The sequence below is a fragment of the Eumetopias jubatus genome, unplaced genomic scaffold (assembly GCF_037043125.1).
Source record: "Eumetopias jubatus isolate StellerSeaLion01/CBP00866 unplaced genomic scaffold, mEumJub1_p1.0 scaffold_14, whole genome shotgun sequence".
In the NCBI taxonomy this organism is placed as follows: domain Eukaryota; kingdom Metazoa; phylum Chordata; class Mammalia; order Carnivora; family Otariidae; genus Eumetopias; species Eumetopias jubatus.
Genome location: NW_028274820.1, coordinates 88,560,508 through 88,582,825, shown reverse-complemented (window position 1 = coordinate 88,582,825; position 22,318 = coordinate 88,560,508). Strand labels below are relative to the sequence as shown.

Below are 22,318 nucleotides of genomic sequence, written 5' to 3'. Positions count from 1 at the left end.
CATGACAGTCTTCCTGTTGCCACCAGTGTTTTAGGCAGAATGAGAACGATCACAGGTCAGGGATGCCATAAAGAAGATTCTTGGAAAAGGATTCCATAACCTGGAAGGTCCCTTACAGCTTTAAATCCTGTGATTCTTGCTGTATTTCCATTGCTTCAGTAAGGCAGTGATCTCTCCCTGGTTTCTTATGGAAATGGATTTTTGAAAGCATTTTGTTACATTTTCTGTTTAAAATAGCAATTAGCTTTGCATCTCAGATACTTTACTGGGTACCATGTGTATCACTCATTTGGAATATTAGTTCACTAGCTAATAGCCCACAGTTTTAGTTATATATGAAGCACTAGTTTGGTGAAATAACATTGCAGCTCCTCACTAAACCAAAAGCTCAAGAAGGCTTCTTGTTGTAGAGAGACCCTCATTTTCCTCGCTGTCAACCTGACTGATATTTTAATTTTTCTACCCTGTAGAAAACTTCAGTCTCTTATCCAATAGATAAATGAGTGAACCCCCCAGGAAATGCAGCAGAATGTTTCTGTTTGCCAATGCAATAAATGCAGAAGCTAATAAATGTCTACTTACATCAGGAGGAGGCGTGTAATGAGTAAATGATGAGAAAAAGAATTCGGGGAAACAAATGATCTATCCAATCTAAGATGACAACCAGGTTCTTAATAACTTGTCCTCTAGTTGGAGAGAGGGCTTTCACCAGGCAGAGAATCAGCCTAGCACAAGGCCATTTACATCTGGCTGCTGATGGATTTGGTTACATTTGGGTCACGCTGAGCAATTCAAACTCAGCCTGGTTATTGCAGACTTTCTTTGCTTCTATAATTTCTGTGAGTGTGTGCTAGGAAAAGCAATGATTTCAGGGCCTCATTCACATGGCTTACTCCAGATTACATTTATATTTCGCATTTGTCTTTTTAATCAAGACCTTTTTCAAAAGTAAAGAACCAGTCTCTTTCCCTTGAGATGTGTTCAGATCACAGGGATTTCACCAGAACTTACTTTACTGTGGGTGAATATGCTGTTCTTTAAGGTGCTTTTGTAGACCTCAACTCTCTAAATCCCTAGGGTCTGCCTTTGTGGAAACTAACAGAAGGCAGGATGCTTTGTCCCTGGTGGATAGCTGCTTTCTTGCTTGTGGTGTTTGGAAGGACTTGTAGGAGGCAGAAGGCACAGTGTGATTAAGACAGAGCGACTGAGATAGGCCTTGAAAGGAGTTGCAGTCCGCACTGAAGATGGGAGGAATGACTCCATGCCAGACCAAAAGATCATTTGATGACATGCATTTTGTTATCACCCCTTTGTGTGAACTTTCTAAGAACATTTCTCAGTAAAGTCATGTGGAAAAGATTGGCTACTAAATACCAGCAGTTTTCAAGAACAGATTTTCATGAATATTTCTAGAAGAAGACTATCAAATCTGCTTGCTGGCTCTTCCATAATTATCGTTTCTTCCCCATCTTACCCTCCCTCCACTTTCCTCCCTCACTTCCCCACCCCCGCTGGCTTTTTTTTTTTTTTTTTTAAACAAATAAGACACATTCTGGCCTGTTTTAGTCCCACATGAATGAATGCATCTCTGCAGCTGAAGAGTGAAAGTTTTAAGTATAGTAGTAGGATTTAGGCCCCGTAATGAAGGAAAATGTTAATGAGTCATCAGATAAAAGCTGGACAGAAGCGATACTACAGGGACCTTGTGTACTTGGCAGTGAATGAAATGTGCCTTCGAGATGGAGGAATCCTGCACAGCCCTTTCTAAGGCAGAGCCATTATACCTGAAAGCTAAGACTTTTCAATGTGCTTCTATTCACATGCATATTTCTCTGCCAGATCTTTCAAAAGGCCTTTCCTTTGAAATACAAAAAGATAAACATGTCTTTGAAATGGATAGGTGATCCCTTTGCCACTTGTGAAATCTTTCTCCTTTTCATATCAGAGATTTTAACCCTTAAATTAAGACTGAGTTTTCTGTTCACCTGCGAAGCTTTATAAGTGTTGCCAGCACTTGAGAGAACCATGTCACTGTTATTATTAACAACTGAGTTTGGGCTCAAAGTGGATGAAAGGAAATTAAAACTTGAGATAGGTGTTCCATCTGCATGGGATCTTATTTTACTTGGGTACCGCAGTTCAATCTTACACGACTTAAAGAAATATAATACCTCTGTGGTCAAAGAAAATCATGAGTTTGTCAAGTACTTACAGAATACCATCTATTCCTTTCTATGAAAGAGGCTACGATATTTTTAAATCTGAAGACTTAAGTTACAGCCCTGTACTTAGAGCATCAGACCTGGGCTGATTTGGTTATAATACTTACTGCCTTTGGGATGTCAAGCAAGTATGTAACTTTAGTTAAGCATACCATTACTGGTAGGTAAAATGAAGGCCTAGCCTCTCACTTTGCTTCTTCTTTAGCTGGTTTTCATTATAAAATCCATTGATACAAATAATCATTTATATCACCATATTTGCTGTTGTGGGGGTGGGTGGGGGTCCAGATCCCCACCAGCCTCCCTGCAGTTTTAGCTGTTGCTGTGATGGGATTGTATTTTGTAAAGGTGGGATCCCCAGAGCCTCTTCTCTTTCCAGGGACTTTTCATAATGAATATCACATCCCTGTAGATTTATAAACATTAGAATCAGATAACTACCCTTTTAAAAAAAAAAAGAAGAAGAAGAAGAAGAAATATTTCCCTCATCTACTAGCATTTTGCTCTTAGGAGATGGTTGCCAGTAAATATTTCTTATTAAAAAAATAAACGTTCACCCACCTAACAAATGGTAGAAGAATTTCAGGGACACCAGGAATAAATAGGGTTTTGACCTTTGTAATTTAAAATAGGTTTTGCCTCTCTTTTAAAATTAACTCATACCATCTCATCTGTATTGGCCTCATGGATGGATGCATACTGTGTGTAGCTTTTGAAAATGCTAGCTTTTTGTTTTCATTTTCTCGCTCCGGAAGAGAGCTGGTACAGTTTGGAACATTGTAAGAAATTGTTGTAAAACTGTCTGTACTCTTCAGTCTATTCACCAAGGACCAAAACTTAAAGGAATTTAAATATTTCTTCTCTCCTTTTTCCATCTTCAGGATTGAAGCAAGCTGAAGCAACTCCTACCCTTCCATTGTATGGGTGATCTGTTACTTATTTTAGCTGTTCTCTGTGGTTGAATGTTTAAGTTGCTTTTCATTTTCCAGTATTATAAGCTCTGTGATGAAAAAAATTTTAGCTAAATTTTTATACACACCCATATTTTTTCAGATATTTCTGGAAATGAAGCCGAGTCAAAATCATTTGAGACGTGTTGCTGTAAATTGTACCAATTTATACTCACACTAGCAAATTACGAGGGGAGCCCATTTCTTCATATGCTCATCAGCATCATACATCTGTATAAACAAAACGAAAAGCAAACAAAAAACCCAGCTCACTTGATAAGCATAAAGTGAAATGATTTTACCAATCTTTGTCTCACAAATTCTCCTATAACCTATCAGATGCTACTTTCAGAGAATTGTATGTGGCAAAAACCTGTACTCTAGACTTTTTTTTCAATGAGGAGATTTTGAAAAATGACATTTTCTCTTAGGTGAAAAGTCTTACTTAGAATATAATAAAATTATTTCTGCAATGTTGGCTTTGGTTGGGTTTTGCATAGTTTTTCTTCTAGGCCTCTGATAGCGTACAATGCCAGGGACAAAAATTGATCCACAAGTGAGAAACTGCTGTGGATAGCCATTCCCTGCCCCTTACCTGCACCATGCCCCGACTACTGAGTACGGGTGTGAGATGTACGCATCAGAGGGTGAGCCCCCCAGCTCCTTAATGAGTAAATCTCGGAGGTGACGAGTAGCTTTCTAAGCATAATGATGAAATTATCTTTTAAGCTTTGGAATGCTTTGCCCCATCTGCTCTTGGGGGCACCCTCAATTAAGGCTTTTAGTCATAACTCTGCCAAGGTCAGTCAGAATCTTCTCTTACTCACTCGAAGACATGCTCAGTCTGGGATTCTGAGCTTGTCTGTGGCACTCTCCATTTTATGTGAGCTGCTTATTTTTATGTGCTGTCGGAAGGATATTACCTCTAGCAAAGATTTGATTCACTTGGGGGCTGCTGTTCAGCTGGTGCCAGAGGAGCAAAGAGACCAACGCTATCGTGTCTGTGAAAGCAAGCTCGAAGGTTTGCTCAGTGTTCAGGAAAGGCTTTCTTGACTAGGTTTTCTGGATCATAATGAGTTACTGGTGTTGGCCTCTATCATATTTTTAAACAATTGAGGTTCTAGGCGAAAGTGGGAAGAAGGCAGACTCTGTCTTGGCCTCTCCAGCCTGTTGAGTCAGGACCCCTTGGTCTCCTGACACTCCTCCTCCCTCCCAGGGATTCAGTTTTCAGTCTACGTGCTTTTCTTTTTGTCTTGGGAAGCACTAGTCTTGCCCCCACCTGTTTGGTTAGGAGTCCCTCTGAGGAAGTCACCTTAGAGTAAGCTAAAGGGTAGTAAATGGGTTAGCTCAGAGTTTCTCAACCTGGATTCCAAGGAAGTAATCTCAGAAGGTCTTCTCATCTCTTTGAGGATCTTTAGAATTTGTATTTTCTGTTCTATGTTTGTATGATTAATATAATCCTATTTGCAATCAGAAGGATGGACTGTACACATTTGAGGAACATGGGGTTTGGATGCCAGCTTACCTCCTCCCATGGCATTCGCATTGTGATGAGGGGCTCTTGGAGGCTGCAATGGCTTATGGAACCAAAGGCAATTATATTCTTTGTTTAGTGTAATGGGTCCATTTCTGTTTCTCTCTCCACTAGCCTTTAAAGAGGTCTTCACCCTCCCATCGGTAGGCCCACCGTTGTGGGCTTGGCCCACATTAGCTTATTGTTGAAAAATAAGCTCTTTTTTATGATTTGTAGGTTGGCCTGTCAGAGGGCTAGAAGAGAAGGTGAAATGGATGAGCCAGTTCATCAAGGGGAGCATATGTTGTCCATTTTTCAGATTATTGATATAAAATTGGGAATGAATAAAGAACGCAGCGGAACTGATGGTGAAGAAGCTCATGTTTGCCTGCTTCTCTACCATAAGGATTATTGTTTCCAGCTTTCTTCTTAGCCCATGGTTTTCAAGAGAACACTGAGCATGTGTGTTGCCAGTGCGTGTGCTGAGCAAGTACAAGAGAGTTTGATTTCTAGAGTTCCTTTCTACAGGAGATGATATGAGACCAGTTAGGGTAAAATGGAATGCATGCCTGTGATGTGTTGCAGTCGAGCAGCAACGCCTTCTCTAGAGAGCTGTCTGGTGGGTGTGCTGTTCAGTGTGCCCTGTAGCATCACCTCGGGGAGCCCTTCACAAGACTTAGGACCTGGCAAATTGACAGTGTCCTGTTAAACGGTTGGCAAGAGAACCAGAGGTCCCTGTGCTGGAAACATGCAGTGATTTAAAAGTTTCTGTGTGGGGCTTGCAAGACATCGTGGTAAATTCTCGTGATAACCCTTCTGATAACTGTGAAATTGCTTCGTCTCACCATTGTCAAAGAAATAGTGAAACGCACAGCTCTGTCAGAAATAGAAAGGTGTCAGGTATGTAATTCAGAAGTCTGAAAGGTGAGTGTGGAAGGGGGGGTATGGTTTTCTCTCAGAAGAGCGACACACAGTAGGAAGATTTTAAGACCTTTTATCGACATTATTGTAGAAAAGGATAATAGAAAAATGCATAACCTTCTATGTAGGGTAAATGGGGAGTCTCATAACCATGGTTAAAGGCAGGAAGGGATCAGGGAGTCACTTTCCCAAAAATATCTAGATTAGTTACTTTTCTAGCATGATACAAATTTAGGTGTAATGCCTGTTGGAAATTGTGGCATGGTTAATTTTCTTATAAAATGATACAATCCCATGGTAAAAATTTAAGTTGTTACAGAAGTCTATTAAATAAGAAGGAAAAGTATCTCCTCCTCATGTCCCCTTTCCATGGGTGACAAATATTTCTTGCAGACTCTTTCAAGGTTTGTGTGCATGCATGTATGTAGACTCACCAGTTTAGAAAATTTACTATTCAAATTACTTCACAACTTTTTCCTACTACAGAGACCTCTTTCCATCCATATCAGTACCAGTAGATTTCCCTTATTTCTAAAGAGGTTAGAAGAAAGTTTTACAGGTGGAGAGAATTCTGCTCTGAACCTTGAATCATCTGACAGAAACAGCGAGAGAAATTAAAAGGAAATAAAAACACAACTAACTTAAGAACTGCGTGTGAGGGGTAGTTAGCTCCTTTAGGAAAAAAATAGGGCTTTAGAGACTCATTAGAAAAACTACTTCCTAGAAATAAAAAAAACAACTATATAGTGATCCTGTGGCACTGTAATTCCCTGTTAATTATACATATACATTTATTGGTGTGATTTTTGAATTTATGTCTGTCTCCTTCTGTATGTCATGAGCTCCCTAGAAGCAGGGCCAACCCCCTGTTTGCTCTGCATTATATTCCAAATTCCTGGCCTTGTGTCTGACCCAAATCTCCAGTATTTGTAGAATTGAAGAGATGAACAGATGAAGGAAATGTAGAATACCAAGTGAATGTTTGCTACAGCTGTTTATTTAAATTGCCCAGATGAAGAAACTGAGGCATGAGATAATATAACTCATATATACGTAATATAACTCATGTAGTGGCATGGCTGTCAATGAATCTACAATTTCTATTCTAATTAGACAACTAAATCAGGAAAGAAAAACCTGAGACTCTAATTAGTGAAGTTTCTAAAGTGCCTGGGATAAAACTAGAAATGCCAGAAGCAGCCCTGAATAGCTCTTTGCTTACACGAGAAACAGTATAGATGGAAGGAGAATGAAGGTACAAAAGTGATTCATTAACTTTGCCAGGGTGCCTGGGAGACAATGGTGTTTTCATGAAATGTGGCTTCTTCGAGACAGTAAGATTTGATGCTACCGTTAAACATGGTGTTAAAATTTTTCAATTCTTCCTGTCCTTTGTCAGAAAAGGAGAGAGGCAGATGGAAACAGATTTCTGACAAGTGGAAGCAAACCATTTCTGCAGAAGACAGAGGTGCTCCTGTTGTGTCTTTGCACTTGACTTTATGAAAGTCATTTGTGAGGTGCACGAAAAGCAAACCTATCAGGGCTTAAGGAAGGTCTATTCTGGGTTATTGTGACTCTGTGTATCATGAAGGTGGAATGGCTTCAATTAGAAGTTTATTTTCTTATTTAATAAAAGTCTAGAGGTGGGCAGTCGAGGGCTGACATGTTGTCCTTAGGGCCGCAGGCACCTACTGCTTCGCTCCAGCTTCCTGGCCCAGGGTTTTCCCTCTCCAGGGTCAGTTTGTGTTCCAGGATGTCTGCTGGAGCGCTGGCCGTCCCATCTACCTCGCAGACTGGAAAAAGGAGAAAAGGCAAAAGGACTGAAAAGATTCTTTGCTAACTGAGGTCGGCTCTCTTTAAGCAGCCTACCTGGAATTCCCATACAGTTCTGCTTACAGCCCAGCCTAACTAGAAGCAACCTGTAACTTGTAGTTTGGTTGACCGTATGTCTAGTTTATCTAAGTAGGAGGGAGAAGTGGTGGGATAAGTTACTGATGGGCTTTCCTGCGGGGAATCCTCATTTGCCTTTATCATAGAACTTAATAGTCAGAACTTCTGATTTGTTTGAAACTGCTAAATTAGTAATTTATTATAATCACTAGTGATATGAATTTGAAAAAAAAAATAGGGTGGAGAATAATTAAGATACACTTACGCAGGTACCCAGAAGGTTATTAGCAGAAACATAGGGCTACTTAGGATAGCTCTTCAGGAGTTTATCGCTTGCACAAACCAGCATTAAACCCAACCACCTGATGCTCATTCTTCAGGTTGTGGCGTCATGCAGGTAAGTTAATGGAGCCGAGGCTCTGATGGGATTAGCTAGGGGGCTAAGGGTTGTTGGCGGGAGCGGTATTCTGATGGGAGAATGAGGAGAAGCCAGGCTCTATGCCAAGTGCTGAACCTACAATGTCCCATTGATACAGTCACCCCAAAGATAAGGTCCTTGTTCTTAGATGTTAAAAAGTGAGGTCCAGTTTAAATAACCAAATCCATTCCTTGGTGTACCTCTTAGAAACAGAATACTGAATCTGATATACCATGCATTTGAACCAGTGTTGGCAATTTGCAAGCTATTTAAATAGGCAGTGTATTTATTTAAAAGGCCTTCTCTAGAGCAGAAGGTTAGGGGGAGGGAAAGGGATGAAAGGAGAGAGTAGATAGACAGTGGACTCAAGGCCATGGGTTTAAGAAGTGCCAATAATGAAAGTCTTTAAGATGCCAAGTTCTTTATTCAAGGGTCACTTTTTTCACTGATTATGATCAAATTCCTTCCACTGCTCTTCTTCCCATCTGTAACAGACGTCAGCATATACAGGAACACACAGAAGGCAGAATTCAAATGAACCATTAGGTTTTCTGATAGAAGGTTTGTCAGGATAAATACTAAAACCACTAGATAAATTTAGACCGTTAGTGGTTTTTTTATTTCTAAAAATTCTATAGTTCTTGAAATTGTTGTGCTAAAAATTTAGGTATATTGCAGTCAGTCTCTTGATTCTGTGTGAGTCTGTAAAAAAGACAAGATGGGTTGAGGAAGTATGAACTCTTTTTTTGGCCACCTGAAGCCATTCAGTAGATGACTGTTTCAGGGCTTCTGTGCCTGGAATTGTAACCATGCTGCATTTGCAGCATTAAATCACAGCCCCAAATGCTTAGTTTCACCTTGGGGGAAACACACTTACCTGCATCTAGCTGATTACATATTATAACATAGTTCCTGGACAACTGTTCTAACAAGAAGTGGAAGTCTGCTTTGAGTCTAGCTGCTTAACATAGGAATGCTCATATTGACATTGTCGGTCAATAGGAAGGCTTTCACTGGTGCATGTACACACTAGACCTTTGTTTAAGAAAGCTAGCCAGGTAGAGTAACACTTGTGTTTGGGTGGGTTGTAGGAGTGATAGAGACCTACAATTGTGAGCAGTAATTATAGATCATGTTTGAAAGAGTAGAGCCACACCTTCAGCCAGTCTGCTCACATCTAAGGTCAGACTTGGTCCTTCTCCCATTCACTGTTGCTAAATGTCTGCAGAGTTGCCATCATCTTTGAATGGACAGTGAGTAGGAGTGTAACTCTCCTCTGAGAAATAGTATAAGGTTACCAGAATTTAAATTATACCTCAGTGTGATGTGTTATATAGTTGTGCCCAAATCATCATATGAAGCATTTTGTAAAAGAACTGACAAGAGCTAGTTAACAAATTTTTCTTGTGACCTTTTTGATTTTTTCGTTTCTTGTATACCGCAGGTATGAACATGTTATAATAGAACAGAAATAAGATTCGGAACCTGAGAAAATACTGCCAGAATACTGTGTGTGCATGTTTTCTTTTGATCTAATTTAGAACTTGCAAACAGACACTTTTCGAATGTAGCAGTAATGTGTGTCTGTGCATGTGCATTTTAAAATACACTTTTAAAGGGAGACTTTCTGAAAATGGAAAATGGCAGTATCACACATTGAAAAACATGGGCCATGGCCAACGCCCCCAAAATTGGGAATGATGCCCACTCTTGTGGATTCCCATTTCCCTCCTATACTGTCTAAAATCTTGGTTCTTGGGTATTAGAATACCAGATGGGTAAGTCCCACCCCCCAAGCCCCAATTTTGGATTTTAAGAGTGGCTGAAAAGAAATACTGGAATACTTGTATCCAAAGTCAACCACACTGTTTTGTGCATGATTTTGTGCTGTCACTTCAGCTGTCTGTGGCAGGTATGATAAATTGGCTCAATAAACACTAATTCCAAGCTCCTGCTTTCTCTTACTGTAGAAGTGAGAAAACAAAACACTTGCATCCAGGGTTGTGTGTGGTCTGTAATTCTGGCCACTGAGATGGGAGCGCAGATCTCTGGAGAGAGCTCCTCTTCCCTTCTCTGCCTCCTTCCTCTTCCTTCCTGAGAACGTGGGCATGAGAAGTGGAGGTGCAGTAGCTAGCCCGAGACTCAGGGGACACAAGCCGATGCTGAGGGTGGCTGCGAAGGAATAGAAAGAAAAGGGCCTAGGCATTGGATAGTACCCTCGGCACCGACATCAGCTGTGGGTTTCCAGCATCCAGACTCCTTCTTACCTGAGGAAAATAAGCCCCTTACCTGTGTGTCGCTTGAACTGCTACCAGTGTACTGTCATTGTACTTGAACACGATCCTAGGTGATACCCACATCCCTTTTTTTGTGGCATAGCAGACTGCAATGTTGGTCAGTTTGTGAAAGAGACATGTAATAAATGTAGTATTCCATTTTGCCCATGTTATATTATTTCATTTACCTTAGACTTTCTCTCCCAGCCTGTTTTAAATAAAAGTCAACTTTGGAATGAAGTTTAGAATGAATGGTGTCACTCTAACATTATTTCAGTAAGTTTCGTGTATCATACGCTGTGCCGAGTGCTCTGAGTATAATGATGAGTGGGATGAGATACTTGCCTCGAGGGATCGTATGGACTCGTTGGAGAGACCACATGTAAACACATGGTACTAAACACATGGTCAGTACCATGTGTTAAGTGCTTTGGTAAAAGTCCATGGTGCTTATGAGAACACAGATGAAGGGCATAAATCAGTTAGCTTTTCCTGTATAACCAACTACCCCAAACTCTGGCTTAGAACAACCCCCACTTATTTACCTCATGGTTCTGCAGGTCACCCACCTGGGCACTACTTCTGGATTTGGCTGGCCTCACTTATCCTGAGTTGGCTGAGGTTTGGCTGGGCCTAGGATGGCCTCAGCTGGAGTGACTTACAGTCTCTCCTACTTTAGCCTGGGCTTATTTATGTAGCACTAGGCAGGGTTCCAAGAGAGAGGCTTCTGTTTGTTAAGTGGCACGTTGTTGCTCCTGTCACATCCTGTTGGAGCAAGTCAGAAGCATAGCCCAGATTGAAGGGGTGGAGAAATAGACTCCACCCTTTCATGATAGAGAAACTTGCAAGGTCGCCTCACTCAGGGGAAAAGAGGAAAAAATGGTGCCTAGTTTTGAGGTCTGCCACAGGGCTCTGAGGGAACAGGAGAGAGGTACAGCAATAGATTTCTTTAAGGAATTCATCTCAACTTTTTTCTTTTCCTTTTTTTTTTTTTTTGTAATTGAGAGAGTGAGAGAGAACACAGGCAGGGGCGCGGGAAGGGGTAGAGGGAGAGAGACAAGGCGACTCTCTGCTGATCAAGGAGCAGGACCCTGGGATCATGGCCTGAGCTGAAGGCAGATGTTTAACCAACTGAGGCACCCAGGTGCCCTCATCTCAACTTTTTAAAATTCAAGATAATAGCCTGCTCTTTTTTTATTAGCACTTCAGGAAAGGGATACCATCAGTTCTGGAATCATTTTCCAATATTGCCAACTGCTACTCTTTTGAACACTAGTTTTAAAAGTAACCCATAAGAAAATGTTGCTCTGAGAAGAGAAAAATTGCATGCAAAGAAGTACAGGATTGAAATAGTGGTTGTCCACTTGTCTTTAATCCAGCGTTTCTCATGAAACATTTGAGGGGTTCTGTTCTCTCAAGATGCTCCAGAATGAAAAGATTCCATGGGAAATCAGTTTGGGATTCATCATGAATGGTATTTCTCATCTTGGAGATTTACAATGCATAGTAAGAATTAAGACCCTGGGAGGTCCTGGCATTAAAAAGTACTTTTACTATTTAATTTGGTTCATTGGATTTCATTGGTGAGAAGGTCAAAAATTATTGGTTTGATTTTTTTTTTTAATATGGGCTGGTTAGTGTCACCATCTCTCTCTCTCTCTCTCTCTCTCTCTCTCTATATATATATATATATATATATATATGTATATATATATATAGTTTTTTCATAGTCATTAACATTCTTAGTACTGCCCAGCCACAGTCTTCACATTTCCGATTTATCTTAAGGAACAGAAAAATAGAACAGATGAGCTGTGTAAGCAAAGTTCAGTGATGATTGGTTTAAAGGAAGAAAAGATTTTTGTTTTTTAAAGATTAAATTTTTATTAAAATGGCTTTTGAAAAAAATTAACACTGTATACTTTTTTTTACTCTTCAGATAATTTATAAAGATAATAGGTAACATTCCTGTACTGCTTACCATATATAGCCCTAGGTACTTTTCAAAGAACTTTACATGAATGATCATAGTTAATCTCCCAGAGATTTTTATTAGGCCGCTTCTGTGACCCTCCCCATCTTGCAGATGTGAGAGAACTGTTGGGGTAAAGTAACATGTGCTGTTTTACCAGGATGGAGCTGTCATTGGTATGTGGCTCTGCTGTGACTCGCTCATCGAAGTACAGAGAGCTGTGGACAACATTGCAGCATTGGTAGGCAGCTGTGAAGCCAGAGTCTGGGGAGTAGTTTGGGGTCCAGCTTGAAGAAGGGCCCATTGCTTCTATGGTATTTGTCTCAGTAATGCATAATAACATCAATCTAATAATGAGAAAACGTTAGATAAGCCCAAATTACCATTCTACAAAATATCCAACTGGTGTTCCTCAGGAGTGCCAAGGTGTCATAAAAGACAAGGGGAGGCTGAGGAACTGTCACAGAGAAGAGGAGACTGAGGAGCTATAACAGCTAAATGCAATATGACATTCTGGATTGGGTCCTGAAATAGGAAAAGAACGTTTGTAGAAGAACCGGAGAAATCCAAATAAAGTCTGCAATTTAGCTACTACTTGTTACTAGTAATGTAATGTAGCATTGTTAACTTACTCATTTTGATGATTGTACTGTGATTATCTGAGATGTTGACATGAAAGGAACGAGGATGAAGATAGACCAAAGGTTTCCACTATTTTTTTTAAAAGATTTTATTCATTTATATGAGCAGGGAGAGGGGCTGAGGGAGAGAGGGAGAATCTCAAGCCGACTCTGTGCTGAGCATGGAGCCCAACGTGGGGCTCCATCTCCCGACCCTGATATCACTACCTGAGCTGAAATCAAGAGTTGGACACTTAACCAACTCAGCCACCCAGGCGCCTCAGAAACTTTCCACTATTTTTGTCCCTTTTCTGTAAATCCAAAATTATTTCACAATAGAAATTGAAAAAATACTTTTATTTGGTAATGTGTGGACATTCTGCAGTAGCTTAGCATTACAAAATCTTGACTAAGCCAACCTCTTCAGCACATATCCCCCTGCACATACTTCTGTTTTCTGGCTATATTAAATCATTTGTTGCTGTTAATTAGCTCCTTTGGGGCAATAGAGGAGAATAATACAATTTTTGTATATATTACAGAATATTATAACCAGTGTAATAAATAGCTGTATACACTTCATTTTAAGAAATATAGCAAGGCAGTGAAGACCCACTGTGTTTCCTTTCTTTGTGTTATTCTGCCCCTTCATCTCCTATTGCCACCACCAAACTGCTACCACTTGGAGATAATCAGTGGAATTTGCTATTTAAGAATCCTATTTTGTTATTTTGCCTTTTTCCAAACGACATAAATTACACTCTGTGATATCATATCTAGAACTTGCTGTTTTTTTTGCTCCACATGTATGTCTAATTCATTCTTTTTCATCACTGTGTAGATTTCCACTGTACGAATACCCAGTATTTATTCAATCTCCTGCTGGCAAGCGTATTGAGAATGTTTTTTTATTTATGGTTGTTGATTTTTAAAAGTATTTTCTGAGACCAGAATTGAGACCAAAATTACTGTTTCTGAGCTCCAGTAACACTCTCCACAACTTTTAACTCAGTATTTGTGACCTTTCCTTATGAGTATTTTTCTTTACTCTTACATCAGATGGAAAGCTTCTTGACTATCTGTTTCCCCCAGGTGAACATTATTGGGATAAGTATCTAATTTTGTTGAATAAATAAGTAAATAATTAACGTGAATTAAACACTGTCTACGTACAAATCTTGGGCATATTTGTGTTTATTCCCTTAGTTGTTATATGTTGTTGCCTCCTGGAGCTTTTTCTTTGTTAGAAAGACTTATACAATGTGGGAATCTGGCTACTGAGGTGGAAATACAGGGCATAAATAAAGCCTAAAACTTTAACTTGAGAAGTTAAAAGCTAAGATTGCGGACAACACAGGTACATGGTTTTTTTGTGTGTATATGTGTTTAACATCCTAGGGAGACTTCAACAAAATTAGTAATAATTTTACCTGCATTTGGCATTACAAAGCAGAGGGGAGCTCACTAACTTATAGTATGACAGAACTCTTTTGTGCATCATTTTTGTTAGAAAGCTTACTATTGGGGCACCTGGGTGGCTCAGTCGTTAAGCGTTTGCCTTCGGCTCAGGCCATGATCCCAGAGTCTTGGGATTGAGCCCCGCATCAGACTCCCTGCTCAGCGGGGAGCCAGCTTCTCCCTCTCCTGCTCCCCCTGCTTGTGTTCCCTCTCTAGCTGTCTCTCTCTCTGTGTCAAGTAGATAAATAAAATCTTAAAAAAAAAAAAAAGCTTACCATTTGCCTTTGATTATTTTGAATTTGTACCCAGAATTAGTTTTGCCGAAATTAGTTTTTTCCTCCAAGACTATTTTATTTTCAATATGCTTGCCAGCAGGAGAATAAATAAATACTGGGTATTCGTACATTGTTGCTCTTACTCTGCAAAAGCACTTAACAGGTTTCACAGCTCTGGTGTCCATCTTGTTGGATTTCTGTAGCCGCTTTGGCAGAGATAGGCAGGGCTAGTATCATCCATATTTTACAGGTTAGGAACAGTGGAAAGGAAGCTGAGGGAGTTTGGAGGACTTGCTCAGGGTCACAGAACAGAACCAGAAAGCAGATCTTTCAACCTAGTCCTGGCTCTGTCTGGACATTAGTTTCAATGCTTAAAATAATTGAAAGTATTAATCAAGATGTTATTGCTTCACGAGAATTTTAATAGGTAATTCAGTAACATAGTGTCCACTTGACAGTTTATCATAGTAATATGGGGAGTTTCTCATCAGTGTTACTGGTAGATTAGTAACTGCCTTTTTACTGCCTCTTTGTTAGAAGGGTTCACAAAAAAGCTTAAATCAAACATTGCAAAAGATCATGTTGTGACTGGTGTGTATTTTCATGGAAAGACAAATCTTACAAGTAAAACTGAAAGGAAGTTGTGACACAATCTCAAGTTAAAATATCTGAGAAGACAAATGGCCTTTTGGTAAGAGACCTACAGATTAATTAAAAAAACCTCTCGGCATATAGACTGATGAAGTTGGTCACTCAAATTGTAATTTTAAGAAATGCAGGAGGAGTATACTTAGAATATTGTCTTCCTGTCAAAAATGCACCTTCGTGCTTGAAAATGATAAAAAATTACAATCGATCCTTACAACTGTTCTGTTCATCTTTATTGATCAGGTGCAAGAAAGATAAATCGCAGCCCAAATAAGATTATAGTAAATGTTAGCATCGTAGGGGACTCTAGGTTGATAGAGAGCCATTCATCATCTCAAATGGTGACCTGTCCACTGCTCCAGCCACCCTGAGTCTGCTGTCTAATCACATACCTATTGATTTTATCTACATCCAGCAAACCGGGATGTGACTGTCATTGGGCAACCCAGATTGTTAAATGCAAAGGGGTCACTGATGTGAAGAGGATTTCATTTTCATTTTCTCCTCAACCAACAATGATTTATTAAAAAATAAACTACCCCAAGTCATGCATGTGAAACCTGAGTGATTAGGGATTGAAGGTGCACAGTAGACCACTGTATTGTGTAGTGTTCTTTTGTACTGGGACACATTTTGCAGGATATTTCATTGAGTCTAAAGGTTCCTGGGGTCATTTAGGCTACCCCCTGCAGTAAGAGAGGTTTCAAAGTAGCCAGCCAGAATAGACAGTTCTAAATTTTTCTGCCTCAGGAAAGGCATTAACTTCCTATTGCAACTTGATTTATGTTCATTTATGTAATAGTGGAAACATTTTTTTTTTTTGGTGTAAAAATTACCTAAATCCGTCCTCTGTTCTTACTGATTAATATGTTATAAATGTTGATGCTCTTGCTGTCATAGGGAGGTGATAGAACACATTCTAATCCATAAAGAATCCATCTCAAGGACAAAAATACCGTGTTAAAAAAAAAAAGAACCTTGAATATCCTAGGTAGAACACTGGAATAGTAGGCAAAATATGTTAAGAATGTTCTCATGGATCAAATAATGATGCATTTTAACCATGAAAGTTTATTTTAATTATAACTTGTATGCCAGCAGACATACTATTATTTAAATGGACACCTTTACATGCATTTTTCGAAGTTGCTATGCCACTTATGCAAGAAATCTTTGTCTTCTTGCTTGAATGGCTGAACAAAGATTTTATGTATTTTTTGTAATTGTAAGCCCTGCACACATTTTGTCCTCTTGGACAGTGAAAACTCTACTATCAATCTTTGTCCACAGAGCTCAGAATTCTACAAAGTCACCACTGAACAATATCAGAAAGCTGCTGAAGAAGTGGAAGCAAAGTTCAAGTAAGTTTTTAACACTATTATAATTATTTACTGTTCTTGACAAGATGCAAGTACAACTTTATTGCTTTTTGCACAGAAGATAGTTTGTTGTATAGCCCTCTGGAATACTTGGAAGTGTGTTTGGGCAGTTGAGGTGTATCCACGTTATCTGCCGTTAGTGGAATTCAAACACAAGGAAAGAACCTTTGATGAAAGCTTGTTTGCAACTCAATTTTATGAAGTTAAGGGAAAATTGAAAGCAGTGGTAATAGAATTTTAATTTGTAATCATACTACATAAGATAGGATGCCCTTGATTATGAAGGTGATAGGAAATTGCTATTAATAACGGAAACATAGAGACCATTCACTTTTATGTAATAAAATGACGGGCATGTCCAAATTTGAGTATCCACTCTTCTCCTGTTTAAGCTGTTTTCATTTCTTCACATGTACCTTGAAAGCATTTAAATCACAGACTTTACCTTGCCCTTGATTATGAAGGTGATGTTAAATTGCTGCCTCTGTTAATCCTTGGAATGTTTAAATGAATGTTCTGTAATTGATGGATCAACGTGTCCATGACCCATAGCCCTGTACTTTCCCTTTGCTGCCAGTTCTCAGGATAGGTGAGAAGACATCATTCAGAATTTTCCTGAGAGTATAAATAGTTCTATTGTGTAACCCCTGTTAGTAGCACATGTGCAAATTAGTGAAGCAAAAAAAGGTATTGTGACAGGCTTTGTTGAAAGATCGCACTGGGCTCTGACCTCCTTCTTGGTGCATGTTTATAAGCATTTGATAAAATGATTAAACCTAAGGTGTAATGTTATTACTTTTTGCTATGGTGCAATTTGTGTTCTTTTAATGTTGATGTTTTTAAAAAAAAAAAGATTTTTTTTTTTTTTTAATTTAAAGATGGTTTGAGGTATATTTAAACAGACCTCCAGTCTTTGTTAGTGAATTCTCTTTTTAGGGGCAGCAGGGAAAGACCTTCTGAGAAAGGGCCACAGATCTCACTCTTAAAGATTAACATGCTATTTTAAGTATTTAGATATAAAATTAGATATGGACTTGATTTTAAGAGGTGTTCTATATACATAATTTTTAAGTTATATGTTTATCTTTCTCCCTAATGATAAAGTAGTATTTGTTAACTTTTTTGTCTTTGTACCATGAGAATTTTTGACTAGGCACCTTGGGTATTTCTTCATTGTAAGAGGACAGCTATTCAAATACCTAAATTTTAAGGTAAATCAGGGCGCCTGGGTGGCTCAGTTGGTTAAGCGACTGCCTTCAGCTCAGGTCATGATCCTGGAGTCCCGGGATCGAGTCCCGCATCGGGCTCCCTGCTCAGCAGGGAGTCTGCTTCTCCCTCTGACCCTCTTCCCTCTCGTGCTCTCTATCTCTCATTCTCTCTCTCTCAAATAAATAAATAAAATCTTTAAAAAAAAATTGGTTAAGGTAAATCAAAGGAGGTCAGTTCTGACTAGAATGATCTGTGACGTTCTCCTAAAGAAGATACTAATTTAGTTGAGGCTGGAAGAGGAGTACTGAGTAGATGGAAAGGAAAAGTATTCAGAAGGAAAATCATGCTCTTTAGTTGGTGGGTGAGAAATTAGTTCAGATCAGTGGTTTGACTCAGAGGGACTCTCGTGCAAGACGAAGTTGGAAAGGTCAGTAGGGGTCATCATTAACTATTGGGCTAAAAAGTTGGTCTTCATTTAGCAAGAAGTTTTTGGAAGGTTTTTGACCAAGTAAATGCCCTGATTTCTGTGCTCCTTGAGTAACAGTAGTCTGACAGTGGAGGTGAGGCATTTGATTTGGAGGCATGAGGAACAGTTAGCAGTAGTACTACATAGATGAGAGGACTCTGTAAGCCACAGAGAAAAGAAAGAGATGGGTGCAAACAAATCATTGAGAGATTAGGTAGGAATTAGCGAATGACTGGTGTATTCGCTGGCTAGGGCTGCCTAACAAAGTCCTGCAGACTGAGTGGTCTAACAGAGATTGATTTTCTCGCAATTCTGGAGGCTGGCAGTCTGCGATCAGGGTGCCAGTAGGGTTGGCTTCCCCCGAGGCCACTCTGCTTGGCTTGCGGGGGGCCGTCTTCTCCCTGTCTTCACAATGTCTGCCTCTCTGCATCTGCGTCTTAATCCCTTTTTCCTAGGAATCCCATTGGATTAGGGCTCACCCTGATGACTTCATTTTAATTTAATGATCTCTTTGAGAGCCCTCTGTCCAAATATACTTTCTGATACCAGTCATTAGGTCTTCAACATAAGAATTTGGGAGAGGGGGAGCCCAATGCAGCCCATAACACCTGGATAGAGGGGCCAGGGAGAAACAGAAATAGAAGTTTAGCAGATTGGAAAATTGGTGGAAGCTGGATTTTTATAGAGTTAAGTCTGGTTTGAGATGAAAAGAATCACTCTTCTGAAAGCCCGTGCACCTGCCATGTCATTCAGCCTGGGCTAACCTGCTGGCAAATGAGAGGGTACATGGAACTCAAAACTAAAGGTCCTGCTGACTTACTTTCTCCAAGACAACATGGCTCTGTAGGTTAGACTTCGTTTTAATCAGAGCCTCAGCAGCTTCATTCTCTCTTACCTTTAGAAGATAGTATTCTTTCTTAATTCTGCTCTAACCTGGTGTGGTAGAGAATTTGGCCTTTCCCAAAGAGAGGTCTAGTCTTTATACTCATCTTCTGGGAGAGGTAACCTCTCACCCCTTGGAATTTCCTGAGTGATGGAAGTGTCTCATTAGTCTTGATTAGGCCCTTTGGGCCATGTGGTATCAGCCCAGCCTCCAGGGAAGTGGTACCAGAGACTGAATTCAGCCACATGGGCAGCTTGTCAAACAAGCCCATATACCAGTGAAACCCTGGACACTGGAATTTGGGTAGGCTTCCCCAGTTGATAATACTCTGTGCATATTATCACAGGTTGCTGCCAGGAGAGTAGAACATCTTGAGGACAGTGGAAACTTTGCATCTGGAACTCTCCCAGACTTTGTCCTATATATCTCTTCATTTGGCTGGTTTTCCATATCATTTCCCATAATAAACCATAACTGTGAGTTTAATAGCTTTCTGTGAGTTCTGTGAGTCCTTTTAGCAAATTATTAAAGGTTAAGAGTGGTTTTGGGAACCCTTTGAACCTGGCAGATGATGTCAGGGTGAGGACAGTCTTGGGGACTCTGCCCTCAGAATTTGCAGTTTGATTAAATGTAGTACAAACAAAACTCCAGGTTTTTACATACTATGAGGGAGTTTTAAGAGATAGCTTTTCAAGAGAGTGGTTTTCATTATATTATTATTATATTATTTTTTTTTTTTTCAGTACTATCTGCTAGACCGAGCTTCCTAGAATATTGTATTTTTGATTTGTAGTGAGGTTCTTAGCTTCACACCTAGGAAGTAATAGTGCCTTGGCTCTAAGAGATACTTACCATCTTTTAGGCCCTGAAATTACTCAGTGGAACTTGGTTTCTCCTTACAGATTTGGGCATCCCAGGTAATCATGGCAGCTTTAATCTTTTGCAAGGCAGTGTACTATATCCTTTTCATTTCATGACAGAGCTGATCTCAGCAGTCCCCCTTAGACAACAGGCTCAGAAGGACTTTGAGGAGGATTTAATTTTATCTGATGGAAGATTTCATTTGGGTGCATCTTGGTTACAGGAGTTGGAAGCTTTTTAAATTGCAGTTTCAAGGGCGATATACACCTTATGGGGGTCACATTTACAAAATCACTGTAAAGAGAAAGAAAGCTAAGAGCATTTGAAGCCACACATGATAAACACCAGTCACATCGATGCATCCTGCCAGGATAGCTAATGGAATTATTTTAGGGATGCTTAAATATTAACTCACACTTTAGTCCTTCAGTTTATAGTTTTGGCAGGAAACCATTAAAACACTTTAGATTTAATGGCATTTTCCCCCCTATTTAATCAACACGTCATTCATTCAGAGAGCTCCTCTGTGACATGCCCTCTGAGTTCTGAATATACAGCTATGAGGAAACAGGTAGGATCTTACCAGTATGGAACTTGGGAGACCATCAGAGAGCAGGAGGAAGACAGAATTTTAAAATAAAGAGCTTTTGAAAAAAAAAAAAAAAGGTAGTTCTATTATCATGGGATAATTGTGTCCCTAATAAGTTATTAAAAATATTATTTACATTTTTTTCAGTAGGAATTAAACAGTTTGGAAATTAAGAATGTATGCTCTTTGTTTTCCTGCAAGAACTTTTACCCCACAATAGCTTTAACATTTTAGCTATAAAACCCAAATCCCTTAGCAGATCCAGCAATTTTTTACATCTAGCTTTTATTCAGAAGATAAGCTTTACTTTTCCCAGTCCAACTAGAAACAATCACTGTTAGCAGTTCCAATTGCTTTTATCACTCTTTGTTATTATCTGTTAAATAGATCAATTTATGGTGCTAGTTCTTAGTTTCGTGATGCTGGTACCATGTCACATAGCTCAGTGTACTGAGAATTGTTCCCCGTGTTAATCCTTATTCTTCACCTGGTAGGTAATTAATTAAACAAAATACTATATTAAATGTTACATTGATGGTACTTAGCACAGGTCTAGCACAAGATAAATGCTCAGTGAATATTTGATTTTATTGTTATATATATTGTGATAATTTTATTATTCTGTCCAACTCTAGTTATATGACTGTGCGCCATAGGACAAATTTCTGTATTTGTTTCCAGACAAAATCTATGTGATGTTAAACCCCCCTCTGAAAACAAACAATAGAAAGAGTTCTTATCCTCCAGGAGCTCTCAGCCCAACCAAAGACAAGGGATGAAGCCGTGGGGACAGGGAGGGTGTGGTGAGGGATGTGTCAGAGAACAGGGAGAGGGCTGCAGGGGCTCTATCTCTTGATCCCTATCAGAATCAGACCTCCTTGGGTGGATTAGATCCTGTGTACCACATCTGTAAAAAGGAAGCATTATTACAAGTGTATTTTGTACATATGAGTTTTTTTAAATAAAAAAAATGTTAAGCACATATCAAAGAAATATAGAATATTCTGAAGGCAATGGAAACCTTGTGAAGACAATACAATATCAAATAAATGAAAAGCATTTTAAAGACAATTGATATTTCTTTCCCATGCTGTCATAGATAACAAAGTGGACCGTTTCCACCTTCCCTAAAGGAGAAAGTATGAATGTGGGAAGTGACATAGGTCTGTTGAAAATATTTTTGGACTCCTTTCGTTCAAGGTGTAACATTTCAGCTTGGCTTCAGTTTTGTTGAAAGATGAAGCACTTGTAAAGGAGTATGATTCTATGAGATCGTACCTGAATACTAGTAATACTCCTTTGTGTGCCCAACTTTAGAAGGGTTTTCACTTTTATCCTTGAACGAAGTTGTTGAAACCTGACTTATAAATTTAGGCTCATGGAAGAAGCCTGGGTTATCCTTATAAGGTATTAAGAGATTAATTACCCTGTGGAAGAAGTTTAGGTGATTTTAGAGTATCTGAGGAATGCTATGCAAAACTCTTAGAGATAAAATGGATTTTGTAAGTATTACCATATTTTCAAAGTTTTCTTCAATGTGAAATGCTTTAACTTCAAAATGTTTTTGGTTTTATTAGGTTTTTCACTTTGATGTAGGGGTGGAAAAGTTTTCCCTTCGTCTAGGATCTTTGGCTGGTCGAATATTTAAGTTGGTTTAAAAACAATTAACAGGAGAAAACAACTCAAAGTGTAGTAACGTGTATACATGAGAGAGACCTGGAGGAGGTGAGTAACTCTCCAAAATGGCCTTAACCATCACCTTAAATAG

General features: G+C 39.3%; 1 protein-coding gene across 2 annotated transcripts in view; it reads left to right on the top strand.

Annotated features, from left to right (window-relative positions):
- CHCHD3 (coiled-coil-helix-coiled-coil-helix domain containing 3) overlaps positions 1–22,318 on the top strand; it is a 266,380-nt gene that overhangs the window by 198,022 nt on the left and 46,040 nt on the right. For both annotated transcript variants that reach the window (XM_028106350.2, XM_028106349.2), the window contains exon 6: positions 16,454–16,524. In XM_028106350.2, coding sequence (XP_027962151.1) covers positions 16,454–16,524 — 71 coding nt within the window. The remainder of the gene's footprint in view (positions 1–16,453; positions 16,525–22,318) is intronic.